Source organism: Phoenix dactylifera, chromosome 6 (assembly GCF_051530095.1).
Source record: "Phoenix dactylifera cultivar Ajwa chromosome 6, Ajwa_hap1_PhDact_Kaust_v1.1, whole genome shotgun sequence".
NCBI classification, from domain to species: domain Eukaryota; kingdom Viridiplantae; phylum Streptophyta; class Magnoliopsida; order Arecales; family Arecaceae; genus Phoenix; species Phoenix dactylifera.
Window position 1 is genome coordinate 1,444,011 of NC_143195.1, and position 20,645 is coordinate 1,464,655.

The 20,645-nt window shown below is 42.0% G+C and overlaps 2 protein-coding genes across 7 annotated transcripts; one reads left to right on the forward strand and one right to left on the reverse strand.

Annotated features, from left to right (window-relative positions):
• Nucleotides 1-2,556: 2,556 nt before the first annotated feature.
• On the forward strand, nt 2,557-14,413 carry LOC120110915 (protein decapping 5). 6 transcript variants are annotated; one of them, XM_039126922.2, is made up of 8 exons: nt 2,754-6,623; nt 10,063-10,263; nt 11,942-12,052; nt 12,140-12,422; nt 12,535-12,643; nt 13,033-13,125; nt 13,198-13,346; nt 14,277-14,413. In XM_039126922.2, the coding sequence occupies exons 1-4, from the start codon at nt 6,078-6,080 to the stop codon at nt 12,284-12,286; spliced, it is 1,005 nt and encodes a 334-aa protein (XP_038982850.1). In that variant the 5' UTR covers nt 2,754-6,077; the 3' UTR covers nt 12,287-12,422; nt 12,535-12,643; nt 13,033-13,125; nt 13,198-13,346; nt 14,277-14,413. The 6 variants fall into 6 exon arrangements, with proteins under 6 accessions (XP_088579189.1, XP_038982850.1, XP_088579187.1 ...); XM_088723061.1 differs by lacking the exons at nt 13,033-13,125; nt 13,198-13,346; nt 14,277-14,413 and having other exon boundaries at nt 2,754-3,306; nt 3,376-3,475; nt 5,659-6,623; nt 12,535-12,727; XM_088723062.1 differs by lacking the exons at nt 13,033-13,125; nt 13,198-13,346; nt 14,277-14,413 and adding an exon at nt 11,015-11,114 and having other exon boundaries at nt 12,535-12,727.
• On the reverse strand, nt 13,394-14,858 carry LOC103713004 (protein MODIFYING WALL LIGNIN-1). The gene is made up of 3 exons (XM_008799751.6): nt 14,487-14,858; nt 14,211-14,407; nt 13,394-14,086 (listed from the first exon to the last, which is right to left on the reverse strand). The coding sequence occupies exons 1-3, from the start codon at nt 14,595-14,597 to the stop codon at nt 13,813-13,815; spliced, it is 582 nt and encodes a 193-aa protein (XP_008797973.2). The 5' UTR covers nt 14,598-14,858; the 3' UTR covers nt 13,394-13,812.
• Nucleotides 14,859-20,645: the final 5,787 nt, after the last annotated feature.

Consider the following 20,645-nt stretch of genomic DNA (forward strand, 5'->3'; position numbering starts at 1 on the left):
ACTCATCAAAGAGAGTGTTGTTTATGAGCAAGGGCTAAATGGTAGGCATCTCTATGCATCCTGACAGCCAATCCATGGCATAAAATTTCTTGGGCCAAAGTTCATGGCTGTCTGAGCTAATCATCATATATAGGAGCCACAATAGGGGTCCTGCTTGAAACTAAAAGGCCATGAACTTATAAAATTGTGGTTGCCAAAGGATTAGTCCTAGTGTATTTGCAAGATAAGACTGTGATAGAGTCACACCATCTTTGGCTCAAAGGCTGAACAGCTGGCCTCATGTTCCTCTGAAGTGTGGGATGTTTCTTGGTTGGGCAAGAACTTTCTGGTGCTTTGAAATCACATTTATGGGCCATGATGCATGGAAGCCTTCTTAATAGCTTGGGCTTCTCCAATCACTTAATCTTCTATGGACATTGGAACATGGTTGGCCTACCAAGAAACCATGGTCTAAGCATCATCATCCCACATCATCTTCCCTACTTAGGATGCAATTGTGTTGGACTGAATCTGAGTATTTTTCTGATTTGGATTTCTTTGTTCTAAAGGGAGAGGTGATGGAAAATATGTTGAGCTTGTCGGGCTCCGACCCTTGGGCTTTCGGCCCAAGCCTTTTAGATTTTCAAAATATAGATTCATATATTGACCACTTCCTTCACTTGAGAATTGAGATCGAGGTGAAAGCACAATATCTCTCTGTTGAGTTAGGTAGATTTTGCTAATAAAAGACCCATCAATTCATTTATGAGGATTGAAATGAGTAGAGTAACAAAATTAAATGGAATAAACAAATTTAACAGGAAATAAGGCATTCTGAGTGATAGGGGAACCATGTCAAGTTATTCAAGCTAGCAGGACTTCAAGTCCTTGATGACTAACTTCAAAAGAAAATATGCCTGTTATGTTCCTTCTAAATGAACAACTAAAGAAAATCTGGATCTTTGCAGTTAGTGGATCAAATAGAACAGGGATACTTTTAAACAAAATTCAATCTTGAAAAGATTCCAAACTTGTCTAGTAAGGTGCTATATAGAAATAAATTAAATCTAGATTTTTCAAATAAATTGCATAAAGCACAAGAATGAATGCCCAATTCTTTTTTCTTAATGTTCACCAAATTCAGGAGCTAATCATTAGAATTTGCCAATTAAAAATTTCATCTTAAAAGAAGCGGCCAACTTCCAAATGAAAGAGAATTCTTTCTCAATGATGTCTCCAAAGTTCACAAAATTATTGTATGATTCTACAGAAAAATCTTATTAGAAGACCATCTCTATAAAACATTTACGCTCTTGAGAATAGGGCACAAAAAGAAGAGAGAGAGAATAGCAACCCAATATTCCGAAAAAACGATCATAACATGGCACCTCCTAGACCTAAGTTTCAATATTTAACATAGATCCTAGCCATCCAAAATTTAAATCGTTTATGGGTCCGAAGACAAGAGGTTTCATAATGCTTATGAAGTCTACAAGTTATGAGCAAGTGTATTAAGACCCATTACTCTCCCCAACACTTTTTAAAGTTTGGATTGGATCTGGTTTCATATCCGTGATGAACAACAACATTCAATAGACTAAATTCTCTCAATGTCTATACTGTATATAAATATAAACAAATAAGAGATAGCTATAGCTTTTCAACTATTCTTTATATTAAATATGCAAACGATTTTTAGGGGATATCCGACTTTCAATATTCTTGACCTTCAATTAGGGGTGGCAATCGGGTCGGGTCAGGCATAAACAGGTCGGGTCAAATACAGGTCGGATCAGAAAACTATAAATCTGAACCCGACCTGTTTATTAAACGGGTCAGGAATTACAAACCTGAACCTGACCTGTTTATTAAACAGGTAACCCGACCCGACCCGTTTAACCTGTTTAATAAACAAGTAACCTGTTTACCCAACCCGACCCGACCTGTTTAACCTGTTTGCCCAACCTGACCCGTTTAACCTGTTTAGACCTGTTTAATCTGTCCAACCCAACCTGTTTAACCTGCCCAACCCGACCTGTTTAGACCTGTTTAGACCCGTTTAACCTGTTTAGACCCGTTTAACCTGTTTAACCCGTTTAACCTGTTTAGACCTGTTTAACCTGCCCAACAGTTAAACGGGTTAAACGGTTTAAACGGGTCAGACATCTAAAATCCGTATCCGACCCAATTAATAAACAGGTTAAACGGGTCGACCTGTTTACGACCCGAACCTGTTTAGGCCAAACCCAAACCTGTTTATGGCAGGTCGAACACGGGTCGGGTTGGCGGGTCGGGTCATATTTTGCCACCCCTACCTTCAATTTAAGCACAAATCTTGAGATAGGGATATTTTGGCCTATATGAATATCTATGTTATTTTTTAGTTTATTTGAGCTTATGTTGTTCACTTAGCACAATCAAGTTTATATGGTATCTCACAAGAAGCAAGCTTTTATACAATATTTATGTTCTCTAGGGGCTACGCATGTGTTTACAAGTTTGAACTAGTCTCGGCAAGTTGCTTGCCGGGATTAATGTAATGCGATTTTATTAATGCTTAGGACCGTGGAAGTGGGAGGGAGAACTGGGAGCGTTCGAAAGAGGGGAAGAAAGAAAGCTATAAAGATGAAAAGAAAAGAAAGAAGGAAGGGAAGAAAGAGCGGGAGCAAACCCTGGTTAGGGCTCGGCGACGACGAACGATAGCAAGAATCGAAGCATCCCAGCGAGCAGTGCCCGGCAATGGCGGCCGCCGAGGGATCGAGCTCCGGCTCGTCTTTGTCTTCGTCTTCGTCCTCGCCGGCGGCGGATTCGTACATCGGGAGCCTCATCAGCCTCACCTCGAAAGCCGAGATCCGCTACGACGGCGTCCTCGTCTCCATCAACCCCCAGGAGTCCACCATCGCCCTCCAGAACGGTACGCCGTCCCACCGGACCGACTCCATTCCTCCCATCAATTTCCGTTTTCTGAGGGTTTCCGTTCTCGTGTCCCCAGTCTTCTTCTTGGATTTGGTTGATGGGTCTGGTGATGTGGTGGAACAGTCGTTCTTTTGATTGGCTCCTCAAATTACGCCTCTTTGATTTTTCTTGATGTTTCCCCTTCTTTTCGTTTTGGTATTTCATGACCGAATTATCTCCTCTTTGATGTGGAAATCCCCGCAGGTTTGTGCTAAAAAATCTGTTCTTTTTGTGGAGGAGCTGTTGTGTTTTCTTATTCTTTGTTTAGTGATGGTGGATAACGTTTCTTGTTCAATGAAATTACTGGAAGCGAGCTCCCAGACTGCAGAAGTTGTCTGAAAATAGAGATAACTGATTAGAATTGAGAAATAGGTAGTTCTCCTCTTTACTGGAAATTTTTATCCGTCGATGACTTACATTGTCTCTGCTCCTTGGTTGCAGTGAGGTCATATGGAACTGAAGGACGAAAGAAAGATGGTCCTCAGGTTCCCCCTAGTGACAAGTCTATGAATATATTCTGTTCCGAGGAAGTGACATCTAGGTAAATGGAAATATTCTAACTGATTTTAAGATCTTATGGATAATTGCTGGCCCACAATGTGTCATTAACGTAAGTAAGTGATGTTTCGCCTACACTGCCTCTTGTGGACTGGAAGTTTACTGAGTGTATCATTTATCTTGGGTGAATGGGTTTTAGCATGCACCTTTTCCCCTGTTGGTCATGCTCTTCAAGTGTTGTTGGGATCTTTTATTTGGTCAAATATTGATTCTGTTCTCCTCATCATGCATTAGAGATCTGTAAACTTAATTATTTATTTCCGATATCTTGGAGGAAGTTGTGTAGGTTGTGAATAATTTAGTTCCTCCACTTCTTTGCTAGTTTTTGTTTCTTTGAGGACCAAAGAAATCATTTGGCTGTACTTTCAGATCCCTGAATTTAGTCATACTTGAATTCTATCATTTTTAGTTTTCTATTTTGTATTGCAATGGTCAATAACTTGGTGAAGGACATTTTTGGGCTAAACAAGGTTTTGCTATAGAACATGCCACGTGAGCACTAAATGTGGCAGCAGAGTTGGGGATGTAAAGATGGATCCATGGTAGGTCTAGAAATAAGGTTAAAATATGCTATTTGATGCATGCTAAACTTGCAAGATCAGAGTTATGGTGGAGGTCCTTTTTCACAAAAAGAGATAAAGTAAGAGTGCCATTATTTTAAAACAATTCCTTGTTAAAACATACATCCATAATTCAGAGTATGTGTAATATAGCTGAGTGTATGTAATGAACCATTTTAAAACAACTCCTCTTTAAGATCACAACCATCTGTCTATTTCTCCCCTTGTCTGTCCGGTTAAAGTCTGGCTACCATCCCATGTGATGACAGAAAGGGGAAAGGAAGGAGCAGTAGGCAACGACCTACTGCCTACAGAGGAACTGGGTTTTCTGGACGAATGTCATTATGTGTTTTATCACCTCTGACTCCATCTTTGTGAATATATCTACTTATGTGTTTGGTTATTTATATAACCAAATTTGTGCAACTTTTCTTTTTTTTAAAAAAAATCATATGACTATCTTTTGTTCCTTAATACACACTTTTGTATGTATAATGTGTTCTGCTAGATACTAGTTGATGCTAGATCATATTTTGTTGCTTGGAAGCTATGGAATATGGATACTTTAAATCATTCGATGAAAAAATTATTATATGAGTGAAACTTAAGCAATCAAACTAGAGATTTGATTGGATAAATTATGTAGTTAACAACCTTATTTTTTATCAGTATGATGCTTTCTAGTGTTTTCTGCAAATTACATACATATGTACATACATGAATACTTGCATGCAAGCATGCATATGTATGCACGTAAATATGTTACAAATCATTTGATCATACAGCGCTAGATACATGCTTGCTTGGCTGTCTAGGCATTCCACCCAAGGTATGCCGAATCGACCTGAATTGGACGCTTCGGCCCGTATCGAACTGAACCAACACTGACCCGAAACGGTAGGATGGGCTAGTTTGCCAAGTTCTACTTGTGACCCATAATCAAACCCGTTTAACATAGCTTTGAGGCCTTCTTTCTTTTCAGTCATGCACTTACATCAGAAGTCCCAACATATGAAGGAAATGGAACTGCAAAGTAGAGAAGCTGTTTTTGTTTTTAAACATCCATTCCATTAATTTCTTCACATTCATCACATGCCAGACACTAGTATTACAAAGATAGGAAATGTTTTGTGTTGTATGAGAAGCTTTTCAAACTTTTGACCTGATGACTTGAAATTGCTTATTAGCATATCTTTGCGAATAAGTTTTGCGAGGTTCTGGTGTTTTCTTAGTTGTGGGGAGTTGAAGCAGAAGTTTCATGGGTGGAATGTGTTAGTCTACACTGACATAGGACAAGAATAGGGAGAAAAGCAGCACATATGATCTCATCTGAAAATGACTTCCAACATGATTGTTCTGGATATGATGCCATTTGGAATAATTGTTCCGCCTGTATAATTTTACTGCTCAGGTGACAGTATTATTATTATGTTTCTAAATGTTAATGTTAAGTTCAAATTTTCAAAGTTCAACAGCTGAATAATTTAGAAAATTCAATGCAGGAAGGTCCTTGAATGTAATTTCTTATCAGTTCGTGTTAAATAGACCACAAGCCTGTGTTTGAGTTTCATTAAGTGGATGCATTTTTAGCTTATTCTATTTTTAGGATTTGCAAGTGAAGTCATCTCCAGTTCTTACAAAGCCTCAGGCACACAATGATCCAGCTATTATTCAGGTATACTTTATTTGACATTGGGATTTCTTTTTCCTTTTTGGTGCTGCATATTGTATGTGCAGTATCTTTCCATCATGTGCTTTGCAGTCACATGACGCCTACAAACCTAGTACATCAGCTTCAGTTGGAGGTGGTGCTCTTCCTGGTCATCTTTAGCCAGGTCATCATATTCAGATGCATTTTCACCGTATCAATCTGGGGCCACCCTCAGTTCCGAGGCCTCCTTGCCTGCTTTTTCAAATATAAACAGGACCTCTTTTAGTACGCCTACGTGTTGGCAAGGATATACTGGTGTGCTAGGTGGCCAGTCTCCCAAACAGCATTTGTTTCCTTCACAACCCCCTTCAGCAATGGTGCAGGATCAGTTGCACTTACCTGAAAGTCAGGCACCAACAAACATGCCAAATTTCACAGACCCTGCCCATTTAACTTGCACATCTGCTGCCACCACTTCTCATTTTGCAATTTCTAACCCTGCTGATGTATTCTTATCAGTATCCAGCGATCCTTCTCAACTGTCTCATCCGTTGTCGTCTCTTTCTTATTCATGGATAAAGTCCTCATTTTCTTCATCTAATCAAGATTTAAATGCCTCCATGCATTCGGTTTCTAGCAAAGCTGGATCTTCAGCGATACCAATTCTTCCCTTGCCAAGTTTACCTTATTCCTCATCTTCAATTTTGGGGTCCACTACATCTCCTTTAACTACATTGCCTCCTCTGCTGACCCCTGATCAGCTTACACAATCTCGACCAACAGCATCCTCCTCTAACCAGAGACTGATCCCTGAGCGAGAAGACATGGCAGCTGTATTGTCACCATCATCAAACCCACCATCGTCTGTTAGTTCACTGCCTCAGGAACCATTGTTGCCATTACGATTGCTTTCCCAACAGGTATGATGATACTTTATATCTGTTTTAAATGGATAGACAAAATTGTTTTGGCAGGTCAGTTGTGTCCTGCATGCAGCTCTTGTTATTTTCTGAAGGACATATTGCCCTTTACTGCTACATTTTTTTTATTGTGCTTTCTCTTAAGAGTGTCTCTGAAATGATGTGGAAGTCTATCTGAATTCAATAATTTAGTTTCACAAGATTTTTCTTTAATTTATTGAATCATGATCGTCTTTAAGTGAATTTAACATCAGTATTGCTTATAAAGTAAATTTGAGTAGGCGGTTATATCTAGAACATTACCTACACATTCCCAAATGGATGAATTAATATGCATCAGTATAGTTGTTGCTTGGAGGGAAGTGTGGAGATTGTAGGCTTACTATGTCAACCATGCATATGGAAGAAGAGGACATGGACAGAGGCGGAAGAACATTAGCGATATTTGACTTTCTGAATGTTAATTTACATGGTTTTAACTATCTAAGTACTAGAGTCTAACGTGTGCCATATGCATGGGTGCGGACATGGTTGACAACCGCAGTACAGCCTGACCGATGCAATCAGATGTTTGTGTTTAATAGTAGAATTGATTCATAAGCATGAAGAAGTTGGACTATTTTATGTCCTATGATTAGCTAAAGCTTAACATCCCAAAAGTTGTGCGCAGTGCACACCATTACCTGAGACATGATTTGTCAATAGTTCATTGCTTTTCAACTATTGGAATGACCTATATAGGTACATGCATGCAGGAATGCAATATTTGATGAACTGAGTAAGGAAAACATATCTCCCTATCTATCAATATTGCTGATTGCATGGATGAACTCGGCTTTCAAGAACTTCTCTTTCTATCAATTCAAATGATGACATTGTCTTATTAATTTCCAAGAAAGAATGTTCTGAAATTGTACATGTTATTTTGAGTATTCTCACCTTTGCTTTTTGGAACTTAAATTGGGATTTTTGAATCCTGTGAATCCAAACATCTGACTAACCCATAAATGTTGGATAAAGGTTGGCTTTCTTATATGAGAAATCTAAAGGAGGACCAAGAATTTTGATTTTGCAATGTAAAACTTGTAGTTGTGATTCCGATGGAGCTCTATCAATGATATCTCACAAAATTATGAAACATAGGTTCCCTTGTAATGATAATTCAACTACTTGTGCATCACTTTACCTAATAAACCTGTTTCATTTGAGTCCATTTAGTGTCTATTTCTAAAGTTATCTTTTTCTGTGGACTGCTATTTTCGTCTTCCTTTCTCTTTATGGATCTTTCTTGACTTCTCCTAATCTCCCACTTTTAGTGCATATTTTTGGGGTGAGGGACTGAAAACTTCATTTTCATGATGTTTATTGACATTCGAAAGGATTCAAATGTTTGCAGAGAAATGGGAGTGTCACTTCACCTACTGTTTTCTAATCGTGGTTCTTACTTAGAATATAGGTGTTTATAACCTATTACCATTCTTCTATGGCAATCATTTTTATTTGGCCTGAAAAGCATGTTGCTTGTTGCAAGTTGTCAATACTGTACTAACCTTGTCTAGCTGATCAAAGAAGTAAATGAAATTAAATCTATATGATGCAGTTTTTTGACCTTTGTAAGCTGCTTGATGGCTTAAAAGAAAGTAATTGCAGTTCACAGCTGTTTCTGTTAGCTACAGGCATATGCATAGATGAGATATTATGTTGGCATTGAGCTGTAGGTATCAAAATTTGGTGGAATGATGAATGACATTTTGAATTCCTCAAAAAAAGAAAATGAAGAACTTGGACCATTTTATGTAACACTTGATTAATACTGATAGATTCTTGTTAATCACATTTTGTCATATGCCAATAAATGTTGATATATCTGAAAAGAAGGACTGAAGCCTAATGAATCAGAAGCTGTGTGCACCATTAGCTGACATATGTTTTGGTCCTACTTAAAAAAATGGCACTCTAATGCATGAGGCTCCTGCTGCAGATTCTGAGGAGGGTCAAATTTATGCAGCCTTACTCTCATGTGTAGAGAGGCTGTTTCCATATTTCAAACCCGTGATACCTAGGTTACAATGAAGCAACCTTACTATTGCGCCAAGATACTCCCTTTATAATGCGATCCTAGTTCATTACCTTAAATGTATTGGAGTAGCTTATTTACATGTGTGCATGAATAGATACATGCATACCCCTCACTTTTAACAGAATTGAGTATAGTAATAGAAAGTATAACCCATCTATCAACATTTCAGATTGCATTAATGGAGTCAGCTTTTGATGGAGTTTTTTCTCCATCATTTCAAAAAATGATATCGGCTAACTAGTTTCCGTGAATCAGTTTTATTAAGTTGTACATTTTATTTTGGGAACTCTTGCCTTTCCTTTGTAGGAATTCATGGTTTCTTAGCATCCAACTAACTCACAAATGTTGGACAGCTGTCAAGCAGGGGCAAGAATTTTGACTTTGGGAAGGCTTGGATCGTGATTTTGTATGCAGCTGCATTCATGATAACTCACAAATTAAGAAATTCAGATTTTCTTGATCTTTATAATCATATTTCAACTTCTTGAGCACCACTTTTCTTAAGAGATCTGCTTCATTTGAGGACATTTTAATGGCTAAATCTCTAAAGTTCATTGTTTTTTAAATTCACTTTCACTATTCTTTATGGACCTCACTTGACTTTTATCGGCAACCTCACTTCTACTGCACCTTTGCAGGAGAGGGACTGGAAACTTCATTTTCATTACATATGTTAAGATTTGAAAGGAATCGGATATTTCTTCCCATTCAAGAACATAAGGAGAGCTATTCCCAACTGTTTTCTAACCTGAGTTTCTCTTTGAATGTAGAAATGTAGATATATGGCCTATACTACCGATCTTCTACGAGAATCGTTGTAATTTGGCCTGCAAAGCAGTAAATGTTATCAGTTGTCAATGCACTGTTAACCTGCTTTATCTGATTAAAGGAGTTGCAAAAAAATGAAAGTTCAAATTCAAATAGATGCGTTTAAAATGCTATGCCTAAAACATACTTATCTTCAAAGGATCAATGAATAAACCGAAAGAAGAGACGTTTCTCACTTGGCCCTGCACTATGCTCCACTTCAACAAATGGTAGCTATGGTGGAACTGGCGAACCATGTGAGGTGGTTGGATGCATGGACAGAGGGCACATAACACCTAATAGCGCAGCTATGCAGTGGACAATATATAAGTGACATGTAGTTTTCAGGTCTTTTAATCTGCTTGATGGCTTTAAATAAGATAATTGCAGTTTATACCTGTTTTTGTTAGCTATAAGACACATACCAATGGTAGATTAGATGGTATCCTGCCATTGAGGTATACATATCAAAATATGGTTGAATGTTATTATCAAAGAAACTTTGAGTTTGTTCTCACTACTAGAATTTTGGCTGTCTGCTTAAATCTGTAGGGTCAGGGTAGGGTGGCTCAGTTCACCGAAGAATTTGATTTTACGGCCATGAATGAGAAGTTTAACAAAGATGAAGCTTGGGGGTCGCATGGCAAGGTAAAACTAAGAAGGACAAAAGGAAATGGAATGGAAGAAAATCCAATTCACGATAATGTGGAGGTTGAAGAGGGTTATGGACAAGATCCCAAGCTTGGCCACAAAGTGAGACATGCTTGTTTATCATTTCTTTTATGTTCCATTCTTCTCTCTTGATTGTTCTGTCTGACGCTTGAAAGTCAAAACACATATTTTACGGGCTCGTTTGGTTCGCGGGAAAAGAAGGGGGAAAAGTGTGGTCAACGGGAAAGTAATGAGATGCCTCTTGTTTGGTTGGAGTTTTCAAAGGAGAGAGATGGAAAAGTTGTATTTTCATAGGAATATGATTCCCACATTTCATGGAAAAGTCTTTCCCATGAGAAATATGGGAAAGTTACTTTCCCATGAGGCGGGAATCACTCCATTTTTATTTTTTTTCCAAAAAGGCCCTTCAGCATTAAAGAAGCATTAAAGAGGCATTAAAGACCTAATTTTTATTAAGGGCATAATAGGAATTATACATAACTTTCCCAGGAAAGTGGATGGCCAACCAAACATAAACACTTTGAAAATTTGTCACTTTTCCATAGTCAACCAAACATGCTAAAAGTACTTTCCTATGCATCCTCTTCCTAGGAATTTGTTTCTCAGGAATCATATTCCTAGGACGGAAAATGCTTCCCGTGAACCAAACGAGCCCTACATAAATCAATGATGCTGAAAAATTTTGAGATCCTATTGGATGACCAGGTCAAAGTGAAGGCTTGTTTGCTCGCTGTGTAATGTGATCAAGCCTGTATTTGTGGTGCCTTTCATTGAACTATTCAATTTATAACCTGTCTTTAAGCCAAAATCTAATTTCTTGTGGAACTTGCAGATAGTCGGCACAAATTTGACTGCAGCACAGTTCACATCTCATATCCTGCCTAAGTTTCAGCTAGTGGTGCACGCGGTTCTGGGGTAACCTAAGAACTGAGGTGAACTGAACCGACTTCATTGGTGGTTTAGATTTTAACATAGGTTGGTCCAACTCAAAGTCAAAGTGGTTGATAACCTGATCTAACCCGAACCACATGAATCAATATTTATATATTATTAATTTTGTATGGCGTATTAAATCAGCTATCATAGATTATGATAATTTTTGTTTTCTTAAACAAAATATTGGATTTTTTTTTTTGTTTTGTTAACATATCATGTACAAGATTTATAGTTTATTTTTTGGATTTTGTTGTTGTATGAGGTTGTTGAATATATTTGTTGTTGGTTTATTTTGTTCACTGGTTTAAATGGGTTTTCTTGAAAGAAAAGAATCAATAGATTCTTATGCTGATTTTTTAAAGAAAATTGGGAAGTTTTAGGGCCAATCTTATCTTAGTCCATTGGTTTAGTTTCTTTCCACCGTTGATTGGTTGGCATTGAAATTACAAAAACTGAGATCTTATTGAAATTGGTTTTGTTCTGGATTGGTCCCCAACCTGAACTGACCTGAACCTCTTGTATAAGCTTGTTTCAGCACTCTGCAATGTTACCCATGCTGCTGCTTGATGAAGCTCTTAATTAATTATGTACCCCCCAAAAAAGCTCTTGATTGATTAGTGGTTTGAATATTGATAACTATGTGGGCCAAACTGTAGAATATACTGTAGGAAATGACCTAGAGGCAGAAAACATGCTTGTTAATGAGCAATCGCTAGCTTTCTGGGGATGATAAGATTTCAGTTCTTAAATAGGGTCAAGCATTTAGCTTCTGCTTTGACTTGAAGCAATTCAATTACAACTTTATTGATGTCCTGTTTTGCAGCCTGTATATAATAAAGATGACTTCTTTGACAATCTTTCTTGCAACTCACTTAACCGAGGATCATGGAGTGGCCGTATGAAGTTCTCTGAGCGAATGAAATTAGATACAGAGGTGTGGAGTTGCTTATCTCTGCATTTCAGATAGAAGTCTTAATGATGCTAACTGAATAAATTGATGAAACTGTAGTTTGGCTTGCAGACTTTTGGTGAGTTCCAGCAGGGGACTCCTTTGGGTCGTGGCAACCATGGGCCTGCTCATCCTGGTAACTTCAGGGGATCAGACAACCGAGGAAGAGGTTATGGATATTATGGTGGGAGGGGGCATGGGGGTTACAGGCTTGTCTAGGAGCTTTTGTATGTTCAATTTCCCTAGGATTTGTGCTTTTGCTAGTGTACTCATATCAGTCCTGCTATTCGACCCTCTTCGTCTGTGGCGGATGTCAAAGCCTCTTTCCTGCCCGCATCAAGTCATAGCCTCATAGGTGAGCCCGACCTCGCATTTAACCACTGATGCAAAATACTTTCGTCTTTAGAAACTTTTGTTATCTCTGTCTGCTGACTTTTCACAGTATGGCCTGCCTTTTTCTTGCACAGGCTTCCCTCTTTGTATTTAGGAGGCATACCATGACTCTCCTTACGTGGTTTCAAGTTACTTGAAATAGAGAACTGTCAATGTACTTACAACGTGTGCATCTTTCAATTGGTGAGAAAAGTTGATCAATGAACTTTTATATGTTATATGAACGACTTGTTAATTATGGTTATTATTGATGCTTAGCCTGTAAAATCTGTTTTTAATTATTAGAAAATAGAATTTGGATTTTGTTTAAGATGATGCCAGCTGAAATAGATGTGGCAAATAGGACAGAGATATACTAAAAGAAGGTTAGGAGGCACCAAGGACCTTTATACACAAAGTGTCCAAATATATTTTAGTAAGAACAAAGACAAGTGAATGCAGGAAGGGTTTTTAGGTAATCCGTTTCAGAAGGTTCTTAAAAAAAAAAAAATTATGACCAGTGTCGAAAGATGGTTAATATATCAGACCATACTGATGGAATGAGGCTTCTGGCTTGTCCTTATGATTATTAGGGGTGAAGATGCCATCCGAATTTTAGGCTGATTGGTACGTCAAAATAGAAAGCAGATGCTGGGACAACTCCAAGTCTCCAAGTCCATATTTCGGTAATCATGAAAGCGAATAACTTTTATTTTTCTTTTCTCTGTAATATACTAACTTACCTATCCATTTGCAAGACTTAAAATTGCATGTCAAGGAATCAGCTGGTGAAGTCATGGTACCCTGCATTGAATTAAAATGATTTGCCGCGATGGTTGTCCAAAGCCATCTGGAGATCGTCAGCTTCTGTCGCCACGGAGCAGCGAGCTTCTTTGTCGTAAATCTGGTGAGTTGCAATTCCTTGTTGATATAGCGAATTCATTGGCATCAAGATGTTTCAATCCAATTATTTATCATTATTGAGAATGTTATTCAGCTCCATCGCCCTCTAAAATCATAGCAGGGAAAAAAGCAAAAGGCTCCATCATGTATAGAACCTAAAAAGTAAGAAGAAGAGGTGACCAAAGAGCACCAGATTCAACTATTCAAAAAAATCTTGTTTATGAACATGATAAATTTCTTTTCTCAAGTCAAACGAATACAGAAAGACCAAAAAAATTGTTGCGGTTCAGGATGGAGACCAATAGCAGCCATCCTTTATTGACCACCCACCCAGTTGCAAAAATATTCTATTCTGTAAGGCGCTCTTTTTTTATTGCCGTCGTCGCCTTCTCTTTTTCTATGGACTCTTGAGACTTGTTGGTGCTGTATGTATGATGGTGAATTTCCACCGAGTAGACTTGGAAGTCTCCTCATCCGAGGCTTCTTCGGTCGGTCACTTTCTGCTGTTGATGAACCACCCTTCCTTCCTCGTCTGCACCGGTGCGATGGTGTGTCGTCGCTCCTGCCGTAAAGGTGTATCCAAGGAGGAAAACTACAGTGACGACAGCCAGTATGGCTGCACCGATGAACACTCCATTCCTAACGACGTAGCATTTCCCATCCATCCAGCCCTTCCCATAGGGCTGCCCACCGTTCATGCTCGACCCGGTGGCCAGCAGGACCAAGGCAAGCCCAAAGCTCATCCTACAAGACGGAGATGCTCCATAATAATTTGGAGCAGAGTCGAGCTCAGAAAATAAAAAGAAAGAAACAAAGAGAAAGAATTAAAGAGGTCATCATCATCATTATCATCATCTTGCATACATACCAAGATGCAACTAATTGGGCGATGGAGAGGATTCGACTTGTCCTAATATTCTTCTCTCCTGAGCAGAGCCTGGTTCCTACTTGGGAGGTCCCGACGATCTGAGCTATCGAGAGGCAGACCGCTGCCGTGATCCCCAACCCGAACGCAGGGCTCCTCGGCAACGAACAGAGGCTTCCGTCCAGTTTCATATCCTTCGCCTGCAGAGAACAACGCAAAAAGACGTTCAGCCTCGCTGCTGCTCGTACCGATTCGACGAGCGTCGGCATGATTCACGACCTTTACTTTCTTGAATTCGGCCGCTAAAGAGCACGCGAAGGCGACCGTTCCGAGGAACACGAGGATGACGCGAATCGCCAGCTTCCCAAACCTGCTGGGCTTCTTCTCCATTGCTTGCTTGCTTGCTTCCTGGGAGGAGCTGGGGTTCGTGATTCCGAGAATGCCTCGAGATGCAGCCAAGATATTCTCAAGGCTTGCTCGGCGGAGAAGGAATGCTGGGCTTCTTCTCAGCTTGGATGGATCGATGTGGATTGCTTCGGAGAGGAGAGGGAGGTGGCTATGGACTCTTGAACAAGCTCCTCACCAGATGGAGCCTTTCCTGAGAGCCGGTCAACGGTTGAGAGGAGAACATTGAAATTGTCTGGAAGGAAAGAGGCTGGATGAATCCCAAAAAAGGATATCTTCGTTTGTATGGCCCACGGAGACGCTGACTCGATTGGGATATCTTCGTCATCTTTTAAGCATCCAAATCCGCTCTTATTAAACCAGGCCGAAGTGCAGTCTTCGAACAGGCGCAGAACAAGGTCCTAGAAGAGTTTTACCATATATTACTAGAGTGAGTGAGGTTTATTTTCCCTTAAAAATAGAGTTAGAGTCCTTTAGTTTTGGGCTGGTATTTTCATCATCTTGTGTATGTTTGTCTATCATGATCAACATAGGAAAAACCGAGACATTCGAATACCAAGATGCCACAATATTGACTAATAGAGCAAAATTGAGTTTGGAGATTGTTTCTCATATTGATCGTTATAATTATCGACATAGATAATTTTCAATTAGATATACTAAATATCCAGAAAGAGTCTGGACCGATAAATTAATAACTTATCGGCTGATCGCTTGAGATAATTTAATGAGTGCTTTTGATACTTTACAAAAACTAGTATCTTGGTATTACCTTAATCCATTATCTATCTTCTGCTCAAAAAGATTAGTGTAAGACAAACAGGAGGTGATGCTACCTAATTTCACTCCCTAAATTCCGTCACCTGACTACAAGGAAGATGAACCAATTTTTTTTTTTTTTTCTCTTTGGAAGATCTGCAACTGATTCATCGAAAGAGAAAAGTTGGTAGAGGTTTCAAATTTCCACATCTCATAGCTAGTGAAAGACAGAAAGAACCTTCTCTTTTGACTAGAGCTCCGATAGACCATCTCTACTCGAAAAGTTTTCCAGAAGATTGTTGATTTGATCATGGCATAAGCTTTCGACCACTATGAGACGCCTTAAATGCCAAGTTGGACTATGCTTGCTGGCTTGTCCAAACATGCATTTCTGAAGAAAAATTGACTTCCTCCTTCCATGTCGTCATGCTGTCCAATTTCCTACCTAATTTCCTCTTAATATGTGGTTATCCAAGTCCTCCCACAAGGAAGCTTCATATGATGCCCATAGTTTAAGATGCAAGAAGAGGTAGCAATGGGGCCAATGACCCTCGGGGCTGACTTCAATCCAATCCAAAATTTATAATTATGAAGCCTGATGCCAAGTTTAACTGAGTTCGAATCTTGACATTAGGCCGAAAATTTCACTGGATCAGTTTGGATTAAGGTTGATTTATACCTGAAACCCTCATATTTCTATTAGATTATATGAAATTATATGTGTAGATCACATCTGTCTCGTTTTGTATGCAACATTCTGCACCTCTTACCCTGCCTTGGATTTATGTTCTGCTTATGAACAGATCTAAACTGAATCATAGCTTATTAGTTATCCTTTTTTTTTATATATTTAGTTTGAGTGTTAGCCTGTTAAAAGAGAAGGGGATTGAGATGGATAAGAATAATAGGAAACCAAAGACAAGTAGTGGAAAACTTTCTTTACAAGAACAGATATGTTATAATGTGTTTAGCTTAAGGTGGGCTAACTAATTAGATTGGGATTTTCTATTATATAATTCCCAGATTAGATTGTCAGTCCTGAAGCATCTGAAAACTTAGACTAACATGCTGACATGGGCTACAAGAGTTGTTATTAAGATCATAAGATATTAATGGAACATGAAAATGTTTCTGGTCACTCCCAATTACAAAAGAATCATATATGGGGTCTCAAAGAAAAGAACTCTGCAAGGAAAGAAGTGCAACACAATTAAGTTAATGGTTTGGAGAAATGAATATGAGAATAATGGTGTAATTGTGAAGTGGAAGATAGCAAACCCTGATGGTTGAGGAGAGACCTGCAAAACTTGTTTTATTATTTTAGATATTTCTTATTAAACAAGTTTAATTATTTTGTTTTTTTAATTTTGATCTTTATTTTCATCACATTTGCTTATTTTAACTTGGCCTTCTATTATGTTGAGAGATTTTCATCACATTTCTTCTATTATGTTGACTTGGCCTTCTTCTTCTTTTTACCATGAGCCTAACATGCTCGTACCAACCTCTTGATCCAATAGGGAGTGGGTATTGGAATGTTATAGTTGGGGCTTCCATATTTATCTCAACTTTCCCCTTCTGTAGAGTATCAAAGAAAAAAAAAAAAAAAAAAAAAGGCTCTTCCCTCCTTCTTCTTCTTCTTCTTCTCTTGATCCAATAGGGACCGGGTATTGGAATGTTATTGTTGGGGGAAAAACCCCAAGTCATACCGCCGCGGAGGCGCTCGGCCAAAGAGCGCCGACCAGAAAGATGCTCGGTCAAAGAGTGCCGACCAGGAAGGCGCTCGACTGAAGGGCGCCGACCAGAGAGAGCGCCGAGAAGAGGCGCTCAACCAAAGGGCACCAACCAGAAGGACGCTCGGCCAAAGAGCGCCGACCAGAAAGATGCTCGGTCAAAGAGTGCCGACCAGGAAGGCGCTCGACTGAAGGGCGCCGACCGGAGAGAGCGCCAAGAAGAGGCGCCCAACCAAAATAACCAAGTAGGGGTGCTCGGCTAGAAAGAGCCGACCGGAGGACGCCGACCAGAGAAGCGCTCGACTAGAAAGCGCTGACCAGAGACAAAAAGCGCCAAATAGAGGCGCTCGGCTAGAAGGTGCTCGCCCGAAGGGCGCCGACCAGAAGTACTAGGAGTGACCCCGCCATAGGGCGCCCCATTGGGCGACCAGCTCGGCTCGGCACCCCTGCCGAGCCGATTGCCTTGACCAAATGTTCAACTCCCGCCTAACCCTCTAAGGGACCTGGCAACTCCACTACAACCTGCCGCTATCTTCAAGTTATCAAGGCATAAGATCTCCGCAGGTATTCGGCACGACCTGCCATTAATGCATGAGACCCCCTCAAGTCTCCGATGCACTCAGTAATTTAATGAACACGGCTCAAGGCGATCTCCGGATCACTGAACCATCAAAGCGTATGGCTCTCCCTGACCGCCGGTTCACTCGGTAATAAATGCACTTACCATCCACGGACCCCAGGCCCACCACGGCCGACGGTTCAACCACTCCAACAGGTCCGATCGACCGTGACAACTCCCTGGTTCCGGTCTGATTCGGCCTTATTCTCCACTACGCCATTAATGGGCCAAATGGTGCCCAATTATTACAAAAGAGGACAAATTTCCCTGTCACCTCCCAGGTAACACAATATCCCTCTATAAAAGGGAACCTGGGGGAAAGAAAGGAGGGGGACCGGACCCGGACTCGGACCGGGACAAAAAATAAACAGCACAGACACAATTGAGCACAATATTCTCTTTATCTTCTCCACATATCTCTCTTCTTCGCTCTCTTGCTTGCTCTCTCCACATACTCGCCCCCTCTGACTTAAGCATCGGAGGGCCGGCGCCGGAAAGCCCGGCCACCGGCTTTTTTGCAGGACAGGACAAGACAGGACGCACTCCCTTCTTCGCTCACTCACTCCACAGGAGGACGCAGCCGGCCGGCGCACCGCCGTCCGCCCTTCCGGCAGCGGAGCTCCTCCTCCCCTGGCTTCGCGGCAGCCCCCGGGTCCAATTTCCAGCAACAGTTGGCGCTAGAGGAAGGGCCCGAGTCGCTGCCATGAAGCTAAGAAGCAAAGGAGCTTCCAACGCCTCTCGACGTCCTCCACCCAGTCCGGAACATTCTGTCCGAAACTCACCACCTCCGGCCGAGTCAGCACCTCAAGTTCGGCCGGAGCAGTTTGATGCCCTGGTGCAACAAGTGCAAGCCTTGGCTACCGCCGTCCAAAGCTTGCAACCCCGGGGCATCCCAACAGCACCACTTCCTCCGGCTCCAGTTCAACCGGAGCCTCCTACAAGCGGACTTCCCCTTCAAGGTCAGGACTCTCAAGTCCAGGCCTCCCTCTGGAGAGAGCACCCAGTCAGAGGCCACGGAGGCTAGCCACAGCCTTCAGAAGCTGAGTCGGTTCCAGGGCAACCTGCACCCGAACGAACCGCTGCAGCGATCCTCCAAAATGACGAACTCGACAAGAAGGTCGAGAAGCTGGAGCGCCAAATCCAGGCACTCCATGGAAGAAAATCAGGACGTGATGGCGACTTCGAGTTTACTACGAAGTCGCCCTTCTCCTCGGAGATTGAAGATGAACCGGTTCCACTACGGTTCAAGATGCCCCAGGTGGAGCCTTACAACGGCAAGGCTGATCCCCTTGACCACCTGGAAAGCTACCGGGTCTTGATGGCCCTACAAGGAGCCTCGGAGGCCATGATGTGCAAAGCTTTCCCGGCGACACTCCGAGGACTAGCCCGGCTGTGGTTTACCGGACTGAAGCCGAGTACTGTCTCCTCCTTTGAGCAGCTCGGCAGACAATTTGCCGGCAACTTTGCCGCCAGCCAGCCCCAGCGACGGACGTCCGACTCCCTCCTAGACATTAAGCAAAAGGAGGGAGAATCCTTCAAGGAGTATTTGGACCGGTTCACCGCCGCAACATGGGAGGTCCGGGAGCTTAACCCGTCAATCGCCATGTCAGCACTAAAGACTGGAGCCCGGTCTTACAGGTTCCTCTTCTCGATCGAGAAGAATTTCCCCACGGACCTCACCGAAATGTTCGCTCGGGCGCGGAAGTACGCCAAGGCGGAAGAAGCCGTGGCAGTTAGGCGGGGCGGGACCGAGCAGAACCCCAAGAAGAGACGCCGCGAGGAGCGCGGCCAGCCCAGAAGCCCGTCTCCGCGACGAGCTAAGAATCCGCCCCGCCCGAAGAGTCCACCCCGGTTGAGGGGACCGCCACAGCAGAGGTCACCACTCCGCCCGAGGTTCCCACTGCGGGCCCATGCACCCAAGGAGAGGTATGAAAAATACACTCCCCTCAATGCTCCTCGGGCTGAAATCCTCATGGAGATCGAGGGTCGTGATCGCATCCGGCTCCCACCTCCAAAACAAGATACCAGAATCCGGCGTGATTCCCGGAAGTATTGCCGTTTCCACCGGGATCACGGCCATGATACTGAGGATTGTTATCAGCTCCGAAATGAGATCGAAGCACTCATCCGCCGAGGGGTGCTTGATCGATTCGTGCAAGGCCGGCGTGAAGAGAAGCCAGCCGAAGGAGCCGCCCAGCCTGAAGGTTCAAATGCCAACAGGCCCATCGCCGGCATCATCAACACCATCCGGGGCGGGGCCTCGGCCGGAGAAGCTTCAAGGGAAGAAACCTCTTCAAAGCGCCTGCGCGCCTCTGAAGCCATCTCCTTTTCAGATGATGATCTAGAGGGAGTCGAAACTCCCATGATGATGCCGTGGTCATCTCCATGATCATAAATAAATTTAATGTAAAACGCGTCCTGGTTGATAATGGAAGCTCGGCGAATGTTTTGTATTTTGGTGCCTATTGTAAAATGGGGATGACCAAAGAACAGCTACGGAGGATGAATGCTCCGTTAGTTGGATTTACTGGGGATTCAGTCCCAGTAGAGGGCGAGATTGACCTTCTGGTCACAGCAGGGCTCGCCCCCCGTGAAAGCACCGTGGGGATGAGCTTCCTCGTGATACTCCTTCCCTCAGTCTACAATGCCATCCTCGGAAGGCCAGGCCTCAACGCCCTCCGAGCAGTGGTCTCAACTTACCACTTGCTCATGCGGTTCCCCACCGGCCAGGGAGTTGGCGAAGTTCGAGGAGATCAAATGGTGGCAAGGCGATGCTACCTGGCGACCCACGAGACAAAGCGACCAGCCGAGGTGCCTGTCCCAGCGACCGGCCAGCCCTCGACTAGGACTCTGGAGGCACGGGTCCACCCTCAGAAAGAGCGGGTAGAGCCTGGTGAGTTATTAATTCAAGTTCCTTTACGA